This window comes from Pinus tabuliformis, chromosome 3_2 (genome assembly GCF_031772625.1).
Source record: "Pinus tabuliformis cultivar Carrire ecotype Pingquan chromosome 3_2, CPIR1, whole genome shotgun sequence".
Taxonomy (NCBI): domain Eukaryota; kingdom Viridiplantae; phylum Streptophyta; class Pinopsida; order Pinales; family Pinaceae; genus Pinus; species Pinus tabuliformis.
Genome location: NC_142302.1, coordinates 109,858,607 through 109,882,183, shown reverse-complemented (window position 1 = coordinate 109,882,183; position 23,577 = coordinate 109,858,607). Strand labels below are relative to the sequence as shown.

The following is a 23,577-nucleotide window of genomic DNA, read 5'->3' as shown; positions in this document are numbered from 1 at the left end:
GAGTGAGTGTGTGTGAAAAATGACTTGAAGTCCTCTTCTATTTATACTAAAACGTGGAGGATAAGTGGAGGCAATTTGGTTGCTGGCCGACCTTGACGAATTGTCTCATAACACAAATAAATTCATATCTCCATGAATACATGTCGGAATCGGATGATCTTTAGATCAATCCTACACTTCTCGTCGAGAGGAATCCAAGAAAAATATCAGCTGCCATAAATAAGATGACCCGCATGGAGTTTGGCCCTAGTTGCCAATTTTAACAGAAGTGGAAATGAATCTAGAGAGGAACTTGACTAGAGTGCAACTCGCGAGGAGGTCTCCATTTAAAAAGCATATGCTTGCAAAATAATCTATAAAGTAGACATGGGAGAACTGGAAAAAAATACTTCGCAATAAATGCATACATTCCAGAGAACTTTTGACACTTTTAATAAATGCATACATTCCAGAGAACTTTTGACACTTTTAATAGTGAAAGGTTACCAAATAAAATTTTAACATTTTGAAGCGAATGAGCTATTCATGTACCAAACACCTTATTTTTAATAGATTTTCTTTACAAATCTGACAGGAATTTTGACGAACTGTTTTGAATTACACATTTTGATTGTTGAAATTGCAATATGGAACTGTTCCAAGATGAATCAGGGCCCAGAATCCATCTCCCGTGTCAGAATTTCTGAAACAGCAGAATTTCATTGTCAAAAGCACAATTTTTCAGCGTTGGATTAAGTCAACTTACTTATTGAAAGACTGCTCTGTTTTGAAGATATGTTGGACTCCTCAAAACAATGCACCAAAATGAACTTGTCAAAGCACATGCAAATGGTCTCCCAAAGTAGGAAGAAAATAAGAACTTTATCAAAAAAAAAATGCTGTACATGGTAACTCATCTAAGGGATTGCGTAGTCCTTCAGAGTATGAAACGTTGCTTTAAGCATCTTCAAGAGATAAATTTGACAATAACTAGGAAGTAAATCCAAAGAAGTGAAAATTGTGGTAAGAAGTCATTTACCATACCATGTCAGGGGTTCAAACCCTCCATGCATTTTAGGAGCAAATTTTCTGAACTCTGGTTTTTTTTCCAAAGCAACAGTTACATGAAAATGCATTATCATATCTACTAATTGCATGTGCTGTACTCGATACATGCTAGTCACTGACATATCGAGTAACTAGCACACTAAAACAGTAATCAGTAATTAGTAATAAAATCTAACACAAGCCTCTCTGTTTCTTATATTCTTCTCGACTTAGGAAAGAACTTTTGGCTTTGAGCCAATCTTCAGATTTTGGCATCATGATTGCAACATACCCTTCACTAGAACCCTGCACAAAAGCCAGAACCGTAATAATAATTATTTACTTTGAGGAAACATCACTCCAAGCATGAAAAGTTACATGCTTCTGATTACAAAAGTCAAGAGATGTCAATATTGACCCATTTATAATATCACTTCGCATCGATAAATGGACTACCCAGCTTCCTTCCATTTCCCCTTGTCCCATTAATAGCAGCATTAAAAGTGTAAAGCAATCTCTAGGGGTTGAATTAAATTGAAGATGGCCAAAAGGCACTGAAGTTTTGATTTGAAATTCACCACTTATTTCTCAAGTTTGGATCTCTATTTCATATGTTACAACATTATTGGGCATACATAAAAGAGCCTGGGCCTGTCGATGACATAGCTGAAAGCACTGACAAGATTATTTTCCTTGGAGTAGATATCAGTTATACTTTCATATGGAGAAATTTACCTAGATTTAAGAAATATAAGACAACCAAAAGTTATTGCTATTCAAACTTCAAAGAAAAGAACATATTTTGCAAGAAATAGCACTGTTACACTTACCCCTCTTTCAGGAGGGCAACCAAAAATATTTTGGACCACGTCATTTGTAAACCCAAATGTGTGCAATCTATGGCCCTGTAAGGCCATGTGGGATGAAGTGTAAAACTGTATCCTAGCTCCCCCTGTGCGGGCAGTCATGACCGATCCTCTTAGTTCATCTTCAAGGTGCTTGGTTATAAGACTTTACGGACTACCCGCTGGTGGGTGGTAACTCTTTGCCTTGATGGACATGATTATGTCTTGTTGGTATGCGGGCATTGTGGAGGTGGATCTATTAGGACACATGGCTTAAAGGAACACTTGGTTGTATTAAACCTGTAAAGGTGATCACACTATTTAAGGGTAGAAACACCCATCTTATTATTGCACTAGCACACCTATCTTTATTCCCCACATGGGCAATTTCTCTTATGATGCACATCTCTTTCACCATGGCCATCATTCTTCGTGGTAGTCTCACAATTCATGATGCATTTGCGCTCCAAGGCATGTCGAACCATCTCCAAAACAACATTCTCAAAGTGCCATTTCAAGCATTATTTCTCCATTAAAAGGGGGTTGTTTTCTCTTGGGGAAGTTGTCAGTAAAAGAGGCAAAATGCTACATCTTATGAGCAAAGCAAGGGTCACCTCAAGTAAATATTACTCCTATGGACCAAGATCAAGGTAAAAGCAAACAATGTCAAGCCATAAATCACAAGATCAAGCAAAATATGGACCATGTGAAGGAGCCATCCACCCTTTCCTAGCCAATGGAAGTCATTAAGTCCATCCAAGCAAACATTGCGCAAGGAAAGCAGGTTGTGACTTGTTGGGCCTCGTAAGGCCTCCTAATTTTCCTCCAAGTCAATTCAAGCCATCATTCAAGGAATGTTGCACACTCTTGCCAAATCGCCCCTCCTCCTATGTTTTACATCACTTTGACTTTAGGGGGTTTTGTGACCTATTTTTAGATTTGGAAAGCCATTTCCATGCTTCATGGAGTGCCTTGACTTGCCATATGGGCTTGGTCCTTCATTTGAAGCATATTTTGAAGGTTAATAAGCATTATAGGCATTTCTTTTGAGAGTGTTGCCCCCTTTGGAGGATTTCATCACCTCTCTTATGAGGGTTTCAAGCAATGTAAAGCTAGTTTTATGTAATGACTTAGTCTCCAAGTTTATTATGGATGACAAGTCAACATTTTTTGAGGTTTCTTAGACTTGTTATAAGGAACAAAAGGAGGAGTGGTGTTAACAGCCTCTACGATAAATAGAGAGCTCACTCCCCTCCCATATCATTGTGAATTGTTGAGATCATTTTGCCATAATGTATTTATTTTCATCAAGCGTTAGTGTTGACTTTAGAGATTCTCTTTTTTGGCTACTCTACATATTTTTCAGAGGCAATTTTGCACTTAATTCAAGAAACAAGGCTATCAAGATCAATCCATTTGAAGGACAACTTTGTCACATGAAAGGTTGACGTCTAGGTTAAATCTATCACTTCTCCTTTGTTGATGTGAAGTAAGGATTAAAACTCCTTTGTTGGTGTGAAGTAAAGATTAACACTCCTTTTTGGGCCATACCCTAAGGTTCCTCAACAAAGGTTTGATTTTATTTCATTCCACAATTGATCTTAAAGTTGAATGTTTTTTGTAGAAAATTAAGTAGCGTTGTAGCCCAACCCAGTTTTCAAGTTTTGCATGGTTTAATGCCCAAACCCATCATAAAACATATGACTGATAATTATATCAGATTAGCATTTACTTGAAACATTAGAGCTACTCTAGCATTTTACTTTTCAACAACTAATACATAAGAAAATTTGTAATATTCCTAGTGGGAAACATACAATGATAAACAAAGCAAACATAGCAAAAACACACAAAAATTCACAGCACATTAAACACCCAGAAATCTCCATAAACTGCGTTGCGTGGAGCCATTTTATCGATATAATTGTTGGGTACAAAGGTAAGATCAGAAAGCATGCACCTAGCCTTGCCCAAGGCAAGCTAACAATGTCCAGGGGATGAAATCAGCTGCTCTAACATGCAATGTGGCTGTCCCCAACAAACTCTGCATTGTCCCAGTGAAAACTGCACTGCTGGCTGCAAACAATGGCTGCTAAGGCGTCATCTGGTGCTCAGAAAAATCCGGAAAATCAACCCCGAGCTCTCCACCAATAACCCACAAAAACCCACGAAGGAATTGGACAAATGTTGACCTTGGAATTTTGGCCCAATTTCCCCTAGCTCCTCCAACTGCTGGGTATTTCGACCCACCTGTAAATAAGGCTTCCAAATGCTCCCAAAATGGCAGAGAAAGTCAGCAAACTCCCTTCCAGGCTGCTCCCACAATCTCAACCCCAAACTCAACCTCCTCTATGTGTCCCACGTGTGGCAAGCAAAGGGATTGTGCAGGCCTACGCTGTCTCTGCAGAAGCTGCTCCAAGAACACACTGAAATGTCCTTGGATTGATTGGAAACTGATGGAATTCCCTCCTAGGGCTGGCACTCGAAGTCTACTAAAGCAAGGGGTGAGATTCTCGCCCGAAAATCTGTTGTGCTCAACAGCACACGCAGACTTGGCCTCTAACTCAAACGTGCTAGTCAAGGTAAATGCTCAAATGATCAAGAATGCCAAAAATGAGTGCCTCCTCTTTTGTCAATGTGCCTCTCGATTGCCCATGTGGGCCCAGCCATCGAACTCCCCATCATTTTTCCTCCAAGGAGTGAGTATTTCCTAGGGGGTCGTATTTCTCCATGAGTGGTCCGCACCTTCCACCAGCACTTCGATTTTCTTCCGTTTCTCTGATGTTTGGGCCTTTCCTTAGCTTCGAAATTCAAGTGGGGCCCCATAACCCACTTTTCCTAAGTACAAATGCAAAATAAGTGAGTATTTCCTAACGGGTCGTATTTCTCCATGAGTGGTCCCCACCTTCCACCAGCACTTTGATTTTCTTCCCTTTCTCTAATGTTTGGACCTTTCCTTAGCTTCGAAATTCAAGTGGGGCCCCATAACCCACTTTTCCAAAGTACAAATGCAAAATAAGACAAAATGGGCAAAATTGATATTTCCCCTTAGCAATATTGCTAAGTGGGAATATCACAGTCTTCCCTGCCAAAATATTGTTTGTCCTCAAGCAACTGCAATGAAGGATGTTGAAGTATTTGCTCTCCCTCTCAAGTGGCATCCTCATCAAGTAAATTCCTCCATCTGATCAAAAATTCTGTGATGACCTTGTTTTGCAAGTGTCTCTCACGGGTTTCCAAAATAGCTTCCAGCTCCACAACCAAGTGCCCCTCACATCCATGGGTGGTAGCTCTGTAGCTACTGTCACCCGTTGACCCATTGCCTTTTTCAAGCAAGCCACATGGAAAATGTTACGAACTCGGCTCCCCGAGGGTAGCTCCAACTCATATGCCACCTCCCCAACTCGCCTAGTGACTTTGTACGGCCCATAAAAGCAAGCCCTGAGCTTCTCGGCCCCTTTCTGTTTGAGTGTCAATTGTATGTACAGATGAAGTCTCAGGAAGACCAAATCCCCAACCTCAAATTGCCTTTCTACTCGGCCTCTATTTGCATAGAGTTTTTGCTAGTTCTACAAAGTTTGTAGGTTATCTTTGAGAGCCCGCAAGATATCTTGGCTCTCCTGAATCCAATCTATGGCCCTAGGGGCCTTGTTGTCTCCAAACATCATGTCAGCGAAAGATAATGCATCATAATTGTACAAAGCTCTAAATGGGGACATACCTTTGGACATGTGGTACGTTGTGTTGTAGCAGTACTCGCATAGTACTCGCCCAAATGCAATCACTATATCCATGCACATTGATGGACCGTCACATAGTTGCGTAGGTAGCCCTCCAACCATTTGTTGACTATCTTCGTTTTCCCATCAGTTTGGGGGTGGTAACTAGTACGTGGGGTGAGCTCTGTGCCCACCAGTCGAAACAACTCCTGCCAAAATCCCGCCATGAACCTATTGTCCCCATCACTGACAATGGTCTTCAGAAGGCCATGAAACCAAAATACCTCCTTGAAAAATAGTTCAGCCACCTGTGAGACCGAAGACCAGGCTGAAATAGCGAAGAAGTGGGCAAACTTCATCAATCTGTCTACCACCACGTATATGCAGTCCTTGCCTTGGATTATGGGCAATCCAGTAATAAAATCCATTGATATGCTCTCCCATTTCCCCTCAGGGATAGGAAGAGGTGGTAGCAACCCAGCAGGGTGTGTCTACTCACCCTTGTTCCTTCGGCATGCATCACACTCCCGGACATGCTTCAGAACATCATCCTTAAGGCCCCTCCATGCAAAGCGCTTCCTAATAGCCCCGTATGTCTTGGTAAACCCCTGATGCCCTATTAACGACGAGTCATGGGCAGCCTGCATTCTCCCTCAACTGGGAGTTGGGCACTAAATAAAATTTGGTCCCAAAAGTAAATCACCTTGTTCATCACCCTGTACCGGTCATCCGTCGCTGCACCATCAAGGACCTCACATGCAAATCAGTCCTTGGAATATTCCACTAACAACTGCGCCCTCCAATATGGCGCAATGCTCATCAATGAAATGGTGGTCGACCTCCTGGACAACACATCAGCTATCACATTGTGTTTACCCTTAACATACTCAATGTCAAAGTCGTATGCCTGATGCTTGCTCACCCACCTCTGTTGCCTCTCTTGTAGTTGCTTTTGCTCCAAGGAGAATCTGAGGTTGTTATGGTCTGTCTTCACCCGAAACTTGTTTCCCACCAAGTATTGCCTGAACTTGGCTAGCACATGCATAATGGCTAGCATCTCTTTGTCGTAGATGGAGTACAACCTCTCATGGGGTAGTAGCTTTCAGGTCTCGAAAGCTATTGGGTGTCCCCCCTACATCAAGACTGCTCCTACGCCCTCCCCTGATGCATCGCACTCAAGTACAAAGGGTTGTGTGAAATCTAGGACTGCCAACACCAGGCAGTTGCTCATAACCTGTTTGAGACACTCAGAAGCCTCATGTGCCCCATCTATCCACTCAAACGCCCCCTTCTTCATCAAATAGGTGGGGGAGTTGCTAACTGAGAGAAGCCCTTCACGAACTTACTGTAGTAAGTACAGATACCCACGAAACCCCTCAACTCTGTCACATTATGGGGCACTAGCCAGTCCGGGATGGCCCTGAAATTCTCCTCATGTACTCTCATGGCATCCTCCCCAATAATATGCCCCAAATAGAGCATCTTTGTCAACTTGAACTCACACTTGGACAACTTGGCGTAAAACTGTTGCTCCTCCAAAATATGCAACACCATCTCCAAGTGCTGCAAGTGCTCCTCCCAGGTCCAGCTATAGATCAAAATATCATCGAAGAACACCAACACGAATTTCCACAACTGCCCACAAAACACATGGTTCATGCAGGACTGGAAAGTGGCTAGTGTGTTGGTTAGCCCGAAGGGCATAACCAAGAACTCAAAGTGCCCATAGTGACACTTGAAGGTTGTCTTAGGGACGTCCTGATCCCTCACTCTGATTTGGTGGTACCCCGAACGCAAGTCGATCTTGGAGAAGAACTTAGCCCCTCTCAGCTCGTCCATCAACTCATCTATGCGTGGGATGGGGTAGCAGTTCTTCAAGGTCTTCTTGTTGAGGGCCCTGTAGTCTATGCACATGCGTAAGGTCCTGTAGTAAGTACAGATACCCACGAAACCCCTCAACTCTGTCACATTCCGGGGCACTAGCCAGTCCCAGATGCCCTAATCTTCTCCTCGTGCTCTCATGTTATCCTCCCCAATAATATGCCCCAAATAGAGCATCTTTGTCAACCTGAACTCACACTTGGACAGCGTGGCGTAAAACTATTGCTCCTCCAAACTACGCAACACCGTCTCCAAGTGTTGCAAGTGCTCCTCACAGGTCCGGTTATAGATCAAAATATCATCGAAGAACACCAATATGAATTTCCGCAACTGCCCACGAAACACGTGGTTCATGCAGGACTAGAAAGTGGTTGGTGTGTTGGTTAGCCCGAAGGGCATAATCAAGAACTTGAAGTGCCCATAGTGACACCCAAAGGCTATCTTAGGGAAGTACTGATCCCTCACTCTGATCTGGTGGTATCCCGAACGCAAGTCGATCTTGGAGAAGAACTTAGCCCCTCTCAGCTCGTCCATTAGCTCATCTATGTGTGGGATGGGGTAGCAGTTCTTCAGGGTCTTCTTGTTGAGGGCCTAGTAGTCTATGCACATGCATAAGGTCCCATCCTTCTTCTTCACCAAGACAACTGATGAAGCAAAAGGGCTAGAGCTAGGCCTAATATGCCCAAGTGCCAACAGCTCATGAATGGCCCTCTCAATCTCATCCCTGTAAGCCTTGGGATGTCTGTATGGGGTGGTAATCACAGCCTATACCCCTGGCTCTAACTCAATCGTGTGCTCAAACCCCCGGTCAGGTGGCTGCCCTAGCGGTATGTCTCCAAACACCACCGGGTACCTGTCTAAGATGGCCTGTACGTCAGGGTGTGGTGGCCTGGGCTGACCCCCAGCCTCAGAAATCCTCAACTCCACCACCCACTCAATGTCACCATGCCTCAAATCAACCTCCATCTTGTGTGCTGAAACAGTCTGTGGTGGGTAAGAGTGCATGCCCCTAAGGACAACCAAGTTGCCATCTGGCCCTGTAAACTCCATCTCCAATTTCCTCCAATCAATAGTGACTCGACCAAGAGAATAGAGCCACTGGACACCCATCACCACATTGGTGTCTCGGTACATCCACCACAAAGAAATGATCTGTGACTGAATAGTTCCCCATAGTCACTATTAGAGCGGGAACATAGCGTGTACACTGCATGGTCCTGTCCCCCGACACAAGGACTGAGAACCCCTCAAACTCCTTGGTCGTGATCCCTCTCCTCTACACCATTTGTGCATCAATGAAGTTGTGGGTGGCCCCATTGTCCACCAAAATTGAGACACGTTGCCCCTGCACTATGCCTCTGATCCTCAACGTCAAAAATTTAGGTACCCCACATAAGGACGCAAGGACCCCTCCTGTTGGTGCGAAAGGGGCTCCCCCTGGTGGTGGTGGTGGTGGTGGTGGTGGTGGTGGTCCCCTCTCCACGTGTGCCACACTGTCATCTCCACCTGCCTCCAACTCTACATCGTCCTCCTAGTCACTGTCAGAGTAGACCTCAATGTAGTGGGCCTTGCCCGTTGTGCATCTATGCCCTAGTGCCCACAGTTCCTGACAAGTGAAGCATAGCTTCCTCCTCTGGAGATCTCTCTGGGTCTCCTCATCCAACTGTCCTCGCCCCTGGTTGGCTCTCGGTGGTGGAGCCCTAGTGTCTCTCCCCCTCTATTGGAACCCCTGTCTGGGTGGTACTAGCGCTCTGGTCCTGGGTAGGGCATCCTGCAAGTCTCGCACTCTCCCAACTGTGTCCTGCAAGGTGGTGGGCCTATTGGACTTCACCAATCCCCTCAGTGGCTCTGCTAGCCCCTCTACGAACATGAAAACCCTCCTGGCCTCTGATAGGTCAGGCACCATCACTGACAACCTCGGGAACTTGGAGATGTAGGCCTCAACACTCCCTATCTGCTTGAGCCTCGTCAACTCCGCAAAATGCTCCTCTGGGTCTCTCCTCTCAAATCACTCCAACACCCTCCTAGTGAAATCCTCGTAGGCTATAACCCCTGCATGCCCCATCGTGGTTAGCCCATGGAACCACCAGTCGTGGGCTTCTCCCTCTAAATGCAACGTGGCAATCTTAATTGCCTCCCCCTTTGTCATCTGGTTGAGTTGGAAGTAGACATCTAACTTCTCAACCCATGCTTTTGTTGAGCTCTTGGACAAACCATCAAAAGTTGGGAGGAACAATCTTCCCATGGTGCGCTGCAAATCAGTACCATGCATGTAGCTTCCTCCGCCTTGCCCTTTTCCCCTGTTGTTACCTTTCAACTGACAAAATTCCCTGAAGGTAATGGCCTCTCTAAAGTCGGGCCCATAGGACTGATACTCCACAAAATAGTCCCCCATGGGCATCTCCTCTTGCCCTTGCGGCCCTCCAGCACCGGATGCTATAAATGTGGGAATAGTGGACCTGGGTGGTGTACTGGGAATGAGGGGTGCGTTGGGGCCATGAACCCCGTGGTGATGCGAAGTATCGGAGCCCTCGCCAATATGGAATTCCCCTTTAATCCCTTTGCCCTTGTTCTTGTTGCAAGTTTGCTACCTCAGCTCCTCAATACGCTTATAGACAAATCTCGAACGGCCTTGAGAAGGTGTTGGGCAAACTCCTCCTCTTTACTCCTTTTGTCTCCCTCATTATCCCCCATGGTTGGCCTTTTGGCCTCTGGTTCAACTATCACTGGATCTGGGGTAATTTGTAATTGCCTCTCTCTGCTCCTATACCTCTACCTCTGATAAGTCACGTTTTGTTGGTCTTTTGGTGTCATAAATTGATGCTGCTCCCACAGGTTGAGCCAAGACTATGAGCTGTGATACCACTGTAATATTCCTAGTGGAAACTTACAATGATAAACAAAGCAAACATAGCAAAAACACACGCAAAAATTTACAGCATATTAAACACCCAGAATTCTTCATAAACTACGTTGATCTGAGCAATTTTATTGATATAATTGTTGGGTACAAAGGTAAGATCGGAAAGCATGCACCTGGCCTTGCCCAAGGCAAGCTAATTTTGTCTAGGTGATAAAATCGGCCTCTCTAACTTGCAATGTGGATGTCCCCAACAAACTTTGCATTGTCCCTGTGAAAATTGCACTGCTGGCTACAAACAATGGTTGTTGGGGCCTCCTCCGGTGCTCAGAAAATTCCGGGAAATTAACCCCAGGCTCTCCACCAATAACCCACAAAAACCCACAAAGGAATTGGCCAAATGTTGACCTTGGAATTTCAGCCCAATTTCCCCTAGCTCCTCCAACTGCTAGGTATTTTGACCCACCTGTAAATAAGGCTGCCAAATGCTCGCAAAATGGTTGAGAAACTCAGCAAACTCCCTTTGGGTTGCTCCCACAATCTCAGCCCGAAACAAGACCTCCTCTATGTGTCCCACGTGTGGCAAGGAAAGGGACTGCGCAAGCCTACATTGTCTCTGCTGACACTGCTCTAAGAACACGTTGAAATGCCCCTGGATTGATTTGACACTGATGGAATTCCCTCCTAGGGCTGGCACTCGAAGTCCACCGAAGCAAGGGGTGAGATTCTCCCCACGAAAATATCTTGTGCTCAACAGCACATGCAGACTTGGCCTCCAGCTCAAGCGTGCTAGTCAAGGTAAATGCTCAAATGATCAAGAATGCCAAAAATGAATGTTGCCTCCTCTTTTGTGAATGTGCTTCCCAATTTCCCATGTGGGCCCAGCTATTGAACTCCCCATCATTTTCCCTCCAAGGAGTGTTTATTTCCTAGGGGGTTGTATTTATCCATGAGTGGTCCCCACCTTCCACCAGCACTTCAATTTTCTTCCCTTTCTCTAATGTTTGGGCCTTTCCTTCAAAATTCAAGTGGGGCCCCATAACCCACTTTTCCTAAGTGCAAATGCAAAATAAGACAAAATGGGCAAAATTGATATTCCCCCTTAGCAATATTGCTAAGTGGGAATATCACAATCCCATTCAAAATTCAGCAGACTTAATAAATTTTCAGGCTTTCAAGATTGGCAGGATCGCAATGTTTCCATTGGATTTTGTCATGTATGAGGGTATGGAATTGATATTTTATCAATAGCATGAAGCCCTCTATGTACCTCGATGTTGGTGGCATTGATTGTTGAACTACTTTGTAATGACCCTAGTAAAAATGTACCTTTCACTCAAGCATAATCACTAATTTGGCATGTTAATATTTTTCTATCTTAATTTAATGCTTAGAGGGTGATATTGATGATGAGGATCCCAATATAGGCAGGACTTCGACAATATGTAATTATCTATTGTTACATGATCTTTTTTGGACTCTAGAGGCCATTTAGAGCCTCTTTGTCGTTGTATTTTTGGTTCAGAAATGTATTGCAATCAATGTTATTTTGGTTATACCCTTGCTATATACACCAGAAACTTTGCATATTTGTGTATAATGGTTTGGATTCATATGGATGCACATGAATATATATGTTTTTTACAAAAATTGAACATTTTAAGTATTTTTGGTGGACCAATTTTTGTAGTCCTATTTTTTTCAATTCTAGACTGATTCGCATTTTGGAGTCAACCAGTTCAATGAGAAATCTGGTCCTGATAATTGGTACCAAGTCCTCATCAAAGCCAATGCTCCTCAATGGGGCTCCAATGTCCTCCATCAAGTGTCCTATGTCATCAAGGAATGTGGTTGAACATGCTCTACAAAGTGTTGGCATCACTTATCCCTCAAGGGATCCTGGCTACACCTATAATAATCACCTAACACATACGGAATCAAGTGAGATCAACATCATGGGTACAAGAACCATAAAGGCATCAAAGTAGAGCATATTCAACGTTAAAGCCATCAAAATAGTTCACATTTATCATCTTCAAATGTCCTACTAGATTAGCACTGTGTGTGAGTTACCTCACATACATATGGGAGGGTTATCACATGACCTTTTTAGGAGCTTCCAACCAAGGGGACGAATAGTTCCTAGGCCTAACCCTTTCAAATGATAGATGCAAATGATAGGTGTAATGTCTTTGGGTTTTCCTCATGAAAGGTGTAGTTATCTTATACTAGGTTATGCAAACCATTGTCCATAAGCGCCTTTCTAGAAAAAGTGATTCGCTGCTTGAGTTACCTTCCCTTGCCTTTGTTTTTCCAAGCCCCCCTATTTGCCATTTTCTTTCTTGCTTTGACATGGCTTGTGTTTAACAAGTTTTACTGATTTGTTAAGTAATAATGATGATATGATCCCCTTTTAACAGTGGGCATTTTATTGCTTGATTAAGGTCGAAATGTTTATTGGAGTACATTTTACTTTGATAGGCGTGATATGCATGGATACTCTTGGGGACAAAAGGATATATATGAGGGGGTAGAGCTCAAGGTAAAATTGGCTTTTACTTGCTTTACATCTCTTGCCTTTGTTTGCAAGTTACTAATATGTAGAAAAGATGCATTTATTTGACGAAAATGCAAAACATACATAAATGGTAGGTTGGCTGAAATTTTTGGCCAGCATGGAATTCACTCCACATAGTGAGTTAGCAGATGATCCAATGGTTGGTCACTCGATATGTTCGACATCAACCATGCTAGATAAAGGTTCAACATCAAAATCTGATTTTGGGGGCACAATTAAAAGAGGTACATGCTGCATAGAGGAGAAATTGAGATGTGGAGTTGTGGGCCAAATTCAACAGTGAAACGGTTGCATTGTTTAGTGGCAGGTTGCAGAGATCTTTTACAACATGCTTGGTCTAAATATATTGATTATGATTTTGAACAAGTGGTTTTGTTTAATATAACCATTAGAGAATGGTACTAGAGTATGTTTTATAATGGTCATATCATGTATTACATAGCTTAGGATTTTATGTTACAATATGTTAATAAAGTGATGACATACTCATACTCATGTGATACATGTGGAAATATGTAACTAGGTTCGGTCTTCATAATGACATATGTAATCATGATTTTATGTATTTGGTGTAATGAGAAAAATAAATTTATTGTTGTTATCCTTGAGGCATGGGTTTCATGCTCAAGGGAAATTTATTTTTAGGTCAAGCACCCATTGAGTGCTTCTAGGGCTTGTCATTGAGTCTACAAGTCAATTGAGTCATTGTCATGTATGAAAGACCCTTTTGGGCATGTTACATATTGTAGAGAAAATTTATTTGACTCAAAAGAAAGTCAAAAGGCCTCGTCATGGTGTAAAGATCAAGTTGGCCTCCGTGAAGGGACAAGTTGACCTAAAGGAGCAATTCGACCCAATGAGAAGCCTATATAAAGAAGACCTCGACCTCACTTGGAAAACACACTTTACACACACTCAAATTCGATCACAAGGAAGAAAAGGAGTGTGAAGAAGGAGAGGACGAAGGAGAAAAAGAAAATCGAGTTTTTGGGATTGTTTCTGGGCTAAGAAATTAGGGCTCCTATTGCAGTAGTAGAAGCCAAGTTGCAGAAGTGAAGTTAGGTCATCAAGCAAGAGCTATTTGGAAGTTGAATTCTCGAGGAGAGAGAATCCACCTAAGCAAAGAAAAAAGAAGCAAGAATACACTAGTATAACTCTCACGTGCAAGGGTTAGGGTTTCTGCAAAAGAATTTTCTGGGTAGGTCGAAGTTGGAGAAGAATTTGCTGGGAAGGTCGAAGTTGTAGAGGAATCTGCTGGGCAGGTCGAAGTTGCAGAAGAAATTGTTGGGGAGGTCGAAATTGCAGAAGTTGTTGGAAATCAGAATTGCAGAAAGAAGTTGGGAAGCAAGATTTGACTTGGTCTTGGAGGATCTTGGCCGAGGGTCATATGTCTTGGAATTCATCAATTGAAGATTCTATAAGAAGAGAAGAATTCTTGTGGGTTTTCCTCTCAGTTGGAGAGGTCCCTAGCTGATCGCCTATATCTTGTGTCCTTTGTTTTATTGTTCTTTATGGTTTGGTAGTTGTTTGATGAAGAAAATACTAATAATAATCAAGTATTAAAAGAAGCTAATGAAGTTAAGTAAAAATACATCACAACTAGTTATCAAACCAATAGAAATCACCTAATCTAGCTGCCCTTATATTTCTCAACATGGTATCAAAGCTAAGGTGACTACATCAAGAAAAGGCAGCTTAAAAAAGGACACTCAAGGGCCAAAGCACAATAAGATCATTTAGGAAGACATCAAGGGCCGAAGCACAAGAAGGGATTCATAAGGGTCGAACAAATTAAGAAGCATTAAGAAGATCTACTCAACGATCACATCATTTAGAAGCAACAATAAGTAGAAGAACTCAAAAACCCTAGCTCATCCAAAGAAAGGTTCTACACTTGAATCATTCTTGGGAAGCTTACAATCTTCAAAGAAAAGAAGACCTCAAGGACCCATCATCCACTCAATCAAAGAAAGACCTTACATTTGAAGTATCTTAGGAAGGCCACCACACTCTACACTATCATTTGAGGAAGCAAGAAGAAGCATTATCATCATCATCAAGTGTTGATTTGGGGTAGCATCGGATGTGCTCTAACCACGAAATTTGGTGGAGAGGTTGGGGCACATGAAATCTCCAATACCCAGAAAGGGTTTGGGCAGATTCTAAACAGATCAGGAGATATTAAAATAATTAATATTTTTAATGGAGTCCCTAAGTCTAAACTTAGGGAAAACAAAATATTAATGTGTATTAATATGAATCTGTGTTAGAATGGTCCAAAAGACATGGATCAAGCCATATCTAATCTTAGTCGTTGATTAGGGACTTAATCTCAGCCATTGAGATGTCAACGGGAAAAGTATAAGAGGAGGCTTGAGGATCACTTGGAGAGCACACCAGATGATCAGCCATTCTATTCTCTAGAGCGGGGTTTGCTAAGAGAGATAGAATCAGTGATCAGGAGAGCAGTTGAGGGGCATTGAGTACAAAGAAACAGAGAAGGCAGAGATTGTGTCGAGAGAGTAGCGCAGCAGCCAAGGAGAGTGACGCAAAGCCAACAAGGGCTCACTCAGGGCCACGCAGAAACAGCGAAGTGTTGCGCAGAGCACCAGAGGGGCCAGCGTCACTGACGCAAAGGCTCCCAGAGCTGACACAGGACCTCCTGGGGCTAACGCAGGCCAAGAAAAGCTGACGCAGGGCCAGTGTGAGACAGAGAGGGGCTGACGCAGTCCAGATTGGGCAGACGCTGGGGTTGCAGGAGCAGTTTTGTGCTGAGGAGCTGCCGGAAGGGTTTTCCGAGGTTTCACATTAGAGATTTCTCTCAAACTGTGAGGTATAGCTGCTAAGGAAATTCTCTGTTGGGTAGGCCAGTTACAACACCCAGATTGTACTCTGATATTGCTTAATAAGAAAACCCTTAGATAGTTGCACCGGTTTTCCCGCATTGGGTTTTTACGGGGACATTGGTCCAAAAATAATGGTGTCATGTGGTGTGTTTGTTCTTGTTTCTTTTAGTTGCTGATCTGTAATATGTTGAGCATGCACTGGTATTTATCTTCAATATTTCCTTTGTAAATAACTTGTTAGAGAAAAGTAACAAGTAGGTAGGAATAAATCAGAAAAAGTGCATGAAGGGTTTCTAAATTAAGTCAACTTAGAAACTTCAACATCAAGGAATCTAGGTAATCTCCCTCTATTTGAGCCAAGGATCACTTTTGGAAGAAGACATCTTATATTACCAACATCATCATCAAAATCAAGAAGGCATAAACTTGAAGATATTGTCATCAAGGAGCATCTTCACTTGACAAGTACCTCTATATTTATGGTTGGTTCATCAAACTTTCTTGCATGGAAGAAGAGGACAGATTTTATCTTCATAGAAAATGAAGTCGTAAGGGTACAATCACTAAACCTCCAAAGGAAGAAGCTCAAGCGCTTACAAAGTATATGAAAAGGGAAATAAGGGCTCAAAGGATTCTCATAGAATCCATCAAGAATTCCCTCATACCTCATGTATCAGAGTTGGAGACATCAAAAGAAATATATGACAAGTTAATAGAATTGTTCTCTGTAAGTACTGCGGGAGAAGTGATATCTTTAAGGAACGAGCTACACAAAATGAAGATCACAAAGGAAGGTGGAATAGCCTCATACTTTATGAGGGTATCAGAAATAAGAGACCAACTACAAGAGTTGGGAGAAATAATGTCCGACAAAGAAATGACCACCATAGTGCTCAATGCTCTTCCAAAGGAATGGGGCAACTTTACATCTAGCATCTTTGGAAAGAAGGAAGCCACCCCATTCAATGAACTTTGGTCATTGTGTAAAATTAAAGAAACCAAGTTGAAGGCAAAAGAGATGTAGGATCAAACGAGCAAGTCCAAGCATCTGCTGCGATGGTTAGGAAGAAAGGAAAGTTTGGTCCTCAAAAAATGAACAAGAAGAATATGTCGAAAATCCAATGTTATGGTTGTCATGAATATGGGCACTACAAGAGAGATTGTCCTAAACTCAAGAAGGACAACAACAAAAGAGGAAGGGAAGAAGCCCATGTCACTGAAGAAGTGGAAGAACGTGAGAAGAATAAATCAGAGGAAGTGAGAGATCTCTACTATGATTGAGATAATCTCCTCCACTAAGCTCTTTTCAATTATGTAAATAATAGCAATCATGGTAAGAAAAATTTTAAGTATGATAGGATGCATCATATTAGGAGATGACATCATGATAGAAGCATGTGATTGAAGCAAGAGCTCATTATAGTAGCTTGAAAAGGAGATCCGAAGCAGAAGTCTACATGGATGCAGCAATCATCACATACAGGAAGTAGTTTGTGGTAACCTCGTTGAAAGCATGTGCAAAGAAAGTCATCTAGCATGATTGAAGGAATTCATCATACATCATCATCATGAGAAAGGAGCTTTTGCTGGATGAGGATAATCTAGATCCTCTAATTGGAATCTTCATTAGAAGGTTCACCTCTACTTGGAAGAAGCAAGTGTCTCATTGATCATTCCACCTTGTGTGGGATACATTGTTTAGAAGGATGATGTTATGGTGACAAAAGAGTGCAGCAGGTCAAGTTGATTGAAGTACTTTTAATCAAGGAAAGGAAGTTGCCGAAGGAAGTCTAGATGACCAAAAGGAGAAAAGAGGTATGTATATATTTGATAGATTAAGTCATGTCATCATATAGTTGCTGACAGCATGGGCAAATGCTCCACCTTGTGAGCGTGATCAAGGATCTCTTCCTTTGAAAAATTCATGAAATCAAGGTTCACATATTGACAAGATGAAATCAACATACTATGTACTCATATGGAATATGGGGTGGTTGGCAATCATGATTAAGGAACTTGGTCAAGAAGTTCCTGGGGAAGCAATATGTGAAGGAAGGAAGGAGAGAACATAAAAGTAGCAACTATGGTCTGATAAGGGAAGGAAATCAACATTCGATGACTAAAAGAATTAGACATGATATCTCCATAGAAGGTATGAAGGCCCTGATAAGGTCTGTAAAAGAAAGAAGACCCTTGACACATGAAGTCTTGGAGATGTGTTTATGAATGTGCAGGATGCTGCAAACAATCAAGATGTCATGATGAAGGGCCATCACAAAAGTTAACTATGATTTGATATTCATTAGTTGATTTTTGAATAACATCTGGATGGGTTGATACAGGGCTACCGAAAGAGGGTTGTAGATGTCACCTACAACTGTCACTCATGTGGTTGGATGAAAGATCCAAAAGGAAACATGACTTGAGGTAGTTGTATGAAGGAAAGTCAGATGTGGACTAGAAGATCACTTTCCGATGAAGAAAAGGATGACATGACTGACATGGTTCGTGAAGGAAAGTGATGGATGGTCGATGCCCTACAAAGAAAAGATGAAAGCTCCATAATGATGAAGAAAATGAAATTCATGACATCGAAAGAAGGAACCCCCAAGTAGCTGATAGTCTCATGATCTCCACCAAAGAGAAGAAAGTTGTTGGAAGCAAGTCCTTGGTTAAGAGGGAGCTTGGCCAAGTCCCTAGATAAGAGGGAGCTTGGGTACATTCCTTTATAATAATGGGTATATCCTCCCTAATTGAGAGGGAGAGATAGACACGTCATTCTTGTCTTCACTTTGGGAAGAAAGAATGAAGGATTGGGTAAGCATCAGGCATCTGATACTCTTTGAGGATGAGGTAGGGCATCCAAGATAAGAGTAGCCATAAAGGACCGATATTCTTTGAGCACTGAGAATCCAAGATAAGAATAGTCCTGGAAGGACATACCATGTGAACACCTAGGTGTGGTATGTTCCTTGAGAGACAATGATGATGGTGTCTACAACTCATTGGTCTCGCCAGCATTGTGCTTTGATCTTGTGGAGAGATAGAGTTGTTAGTAAAGGCCTTGCTAAGTGAAATTGTTGGATGATATGATGCTAAACAGATGGGTTACCAATCCGACTCTTCTTATAAGAATTCTTCAGATTGAGAATGTCCAAGTACCTTGTATGGATTATGAATACCTCCCTAGTTAAAAGGGAGTGTTGAAATATATAACTAGGTTTGGTCTTCACAATGACATATGTAATCATGATTTTATGTATTTGATATAATGAGAAAAATAAATTTATTATTGTTATTCTTGAGGCATGGGTTTCACGCTCAAGGGAAATTTATTTTTAGGTCAAGCACCCATTGAGTGTTTCTAGGGATTGTCATTGAATATACAAGTCAATTGAGTCATTGTCATGTATGAAAGGCCCTTTTGGGCATGTTACATATTGTAAAGAAAATTTATTTGAGTCAAAAGACCCTCGAAGACCTCGTTATGGTGCAAAGATCAAGTCGGCCTCCATGAAGGGACAAGTCGGCCTAAAGGAGCAATACAACTTAATGAGAAGCCTATATAAAGGAGACCTCGACCTTACTTGGAAAACACACTTCACACACACTCAAGTTCAATCACAAGGAAGAAAAGGAGTGCAAAGGAGAGGATGAAGGAGAAAAAGAAAGTCGAGTTTTTGGGATTGTTTCTGGGCTAATAATCTCCACACGTGTGAATAAATTAGGGCTCCTATGGCAGCAGTAGAAGCCGAGTTGTAGAAGTGAAGTTAGGTCATCAAACAAGAGCTATTTGGAAGCTGAATTCTCGAGGAGAGAGAATCCACCTAAGCAAAGAAGAAAGAAGCAAGAATACACCAGTATATCTCTCACGTGCAAGGGTTAGGGTTTTTGCAGAAGAATTTTCTGGGCAAGTCGAAGATGCAGAAGAATTCTCTGGGCAAGTCGAAGATGCAGAAGAATCTGCTGGGCAAGTCAATGTTGCGGAGGAATATGCTGGGCAAGTTGAAGTTGCAGAAGATACCGTTGGGGAGGTCAAAATTGCAAAAGAACTTGTTGGAAGTTAGAATTGCAGAAAGAAGTTGGGAAGCAAGATTTGACTTGGTCTTGGAGGGTCTTGATCAAGGATCATATGTCTTGGAATTCGTCAATTGAAGATTCTATAATAAGAGAAGAATTCTTGCAGGTTTTCCTCTCAATTGGAGAGGTTTTGGCCCTGTTTGATCGCTTATATCTTGTGTCCTTTGTCTTATTGTTCTTTATAGTTTGGTAGCTATTTGATGAAGAAAATACTAATAATAATCAAGTGATAGAAGAAGCTAATCGAGTTAAGTAAAAATACATCAGAAGCAGTTATCAAAGCAAGAGAAATCATCTAATCTAGTTGCCCCTAGATTTCTCAACAATACAGGGTCGATTCTAGACACTACCACTATACCTTTGGGGCCTACAACAGTCCTCCTCTCTGTAGACCAGGCTACTACGGGCAGATTTGAACCTTTGATCTCTTAGTTTACACAATACTTCATATCACGATGATCGCCAATTGAGGTATGCCCCTAGGACCTCTATATATATATATATATATATATATATATATATATAATCATAATGCCAAATCTGATTTACTTTACTTCAACAATTAATTAAATATTTCTAAAATTGTTGACAGAACAAACACACTAGTATATTAACCCCGAAAATAAAATGCAACGGAAATAAACTAGGGAAATCAATCTCACTACAACAACAAATTTGTGCCCAACACAATCTTCCTTCATATTAAATTTCTCAGGGAAAATTATGCCTAGACCCACAGAGAATACACAGAAAAATACACCTGTTGCGAACCTGGAATTCGGCCCCATTAGGAAAATCGACCTCAAGGAAATCAACCCTCCTGAAAAAACTTGGCCATGGAGAATTATATTTGTCTCACCAGCAAATCGGCTCCCTTTCTTCTCACTTCATATGGCCCCTGCGAACTTGAAAAAACTCGGCCTCTCTGGATATTTCTCCTCCTCTACAATTCGGCCATCCTCTTCAGCGACTCAGTCTCCATCTTTCCTGAACTCATCCTCCTTGAATTTCTCCCAAAATTCCCTACTGCATTTCTTCTCTTTAGTCTAGTCTAGCCTCTCGCTCTAGATAAAATCACTTCCTCCACAACTGTGTCTTCACCCCTCTCTTAGGCTTATTTCATAATTTCATTAAGCCAAAATCCCAAACCTTAATCTCCTAAGTCACCATAGGTTAGGATTAAATCTTAAGCCTCACTTGAGATCAATGGTTGAGATTATATCTAAGTCACTTAAATAATTTTATTATTTATCCTTAGAACCTTGGCCTAATAGTCCACAATAATTAATAAGATTAATTATTGTACTTTTCATAAATTAACACTAGGAAATAAATCATAAAATCACTTACTCCACCCAGCGAGCACCTAAAGAAGCAATCAAATATCTTCCACATGCTAAGACACCAAGCCAATATAGAAGACCATTCAAGGCTACAAAATCATCATATATATCTCTTTCTAGGAGTTGCATTTGCACTCCCACATGGTAATTGTATTGGTTGTATCCTTCAATCCCATTGACCTATTTATGGTCATTCGTTGGACATTAATTACCTTATCTTATATCTCTCTCTAAAAGTATTTTGTGTGTCAAGAAGAAACCACAAATAAAACATAGGCAAAAGGAGAGGAAAAACAAAATGCAAAGCAAATGGGAATTCAACCTAGTATCACATGACTTTATACTTTTTCTACAATTGGAGTCATTGCTTGCCATAATTTTTTAAATAAATAAAATTAATCATTGAATTTTCCAGCTGTTGTTTTCAACTTCTTTTGAACATAGCTATAAGTTTAAACATTTGTCAAAGACTAGGCTTATCAGTCTCTTGAATACTTTCTTATCATATAAAATTATGTATCTTGTAAAGAAAATATAACTAATACCACAAATAAACTCTCCATACTTACAGATGTATTCAGTAGCTCAGGTTCCTTAATTAGTCTCTCATTAACTTCAAGAAGGGAACCTTTAACACAGCATCTGTATCCAACATTACCAACATACAGATTAGAACTTTACTGGAATCAAGCAATTAAATATGGACCAAAAGACCAACATTGTAAAGAATGAGAAAAGGAACAAGGCAAGAAGAATTTAACCAATAGATCTTACCTGACAATATAATAAGTGTCGTTTGACACTACTTTACAAAGAGCTGAATTAGCCTCCAAAAAGTGAGCATTCTGCATGGATAAAATGCAAATGACTTCAAAAGAAGGATTGTAGTTTTAACTTAACACCCCCATTCCCCATAACACAGTTATTAAGACATTAACATGAAAGCCACTACCAAACAATGCTTATAGTCTATGGCTATTCATAGACATTATAATTTATATCATTCACAAAGAATTAGACATTTTACTAGCATATGTATGATATGTTTGTTGGGTGATCAAGGAAAACATCTTGCCATATTACTGTATAAACTAAAGTATATCAGTTCACTACAAATACATGATAGATAGACTGCTATATTGATTCAAGCTTAGGTTAATATTTGTGTAAGTAATGTATTCATTTTATCAATGTTGCATTAAGCGGGAGCGTTTTTGAGAGGCGAAGCATCAAAAGCATCAGTTTCCAAAAAACCTCAGAAGAAAAGCATCCCAGAAGCATATATATATATATATATATATATTCAAAAAAAAAAAATCCAGAAAGCCAAATTAGTTGCAAAATATATGAAAACATATATATTTGTACATAAATCAAGATAGAAATGGCATCCGTAGTACCAAGGTTGCACAAAACGCGGAAACGGGTACGAGTTTCCGAAACAGGAAGCGATACGAAACGCGACCTCCCCAAATTTTGGAAACGGGGAAACGTGAATATATATATATATATATATATATATTAGGACATTTAACATTTAAGAAATATGTGCAACCATAAAGCATATATGATACATTCTAATTTATTACATTATGATAAAATTGTCAATTGTCAATGCATAAACTATAAGTATCTAAATTTACATCACATTTACTCATGAATAATCACATAATGAAAATAGAAATATCCAAAATCAGCCACGAGAAATTTCTAATCTTTTGTCTCGTGCTTGATTGGGAGTCTCCTCCTACATAGTCGAATGAACTTAGTGCTCTTGATTAAATACAAGTTTCATACCCTAGTACCCTACATTCTCTTGATTATTGGGAGTCTCCCCTGCATAGAGGGCTTTGTTCTCTCGATTAAATACAAGTTCCATACCCTAGTACATGATAAAATCCAATGGAAACATTGCAATCCCCCCAATTCTGAAATCCTGAAAAACAGATAAGTCTGCTGGATTTTGAGTGAGATCTAAAATTCTACTTTCTCCATATGAAATCCAATGAGGGCAAAAGTTCACTTTTATAACTTTAGACAGGCATCTGGAAGCAACTAGAAGTCACTAGGCTAACGTAAGAATAGATTAGAAAACAAATAAAAAAATAAAAAATAAACACAAGTAAATGCTGAAACGTGGGTCATACGGCCCTGAAACGCATTTCAGGCCGTACTGGCCACGTTTCAGTTTCGTGAAACGTCGCAGTACGGCCTAAAACGCGTTTCAGGGCCGTACCAAACGCGTTTCAGCGTTTTGTACTCGTTTCCGTATGGAAACGCCCTCCTACCCCACGTTTCCTGCAACATAGCATAGTATATAATGATTAATTATTCGAGCATCAAACATCTAGAATCTAGATTCTATAAATTACAAACAAACACACAAATTTTTAAGTCAT

General features: G+C 41.1%; 1 protein-coding gene across 2 annotated transcripts in view; it reads right to left on the bottom strand.

The window, feature by feature from the left end:
- Positions 1–526: 526 nt before the first annotated feature.
- The window catches only part of LOC149180078 (uncharacterized), an 83,663-nt gene continuing 60,612 nt past the window's right edge, over positions 527–23,577 (bottom strand). The window contains exons 4-7 of one of the 2 annotated variants that reach the window (XM_089415888.1): positions 21,953–22,023; positions 21,748–21,820; positions 1,230–1,332; positions 527–682 (exon numbers count right to left, since the gene is read on the bottom strand). In XM_089415888.1, the coding sequence (XP_089272014.1) occupies positions 648–682; positions 1,230–1,332; positions 21,748–21,820; positions 21,953–22,023 (282 nt within the window). In that variant the 3' untranslated portion in view covers positions 527–647. Of the gene's footprint in view, positions 683–1,114; positions 1,333–21,747; positions 21,821–21,952; positions 22,024–23,577 lie in introns of those variants that run through there. The other variant, XM_089415889.1, reaches the window with a different exon arrangement.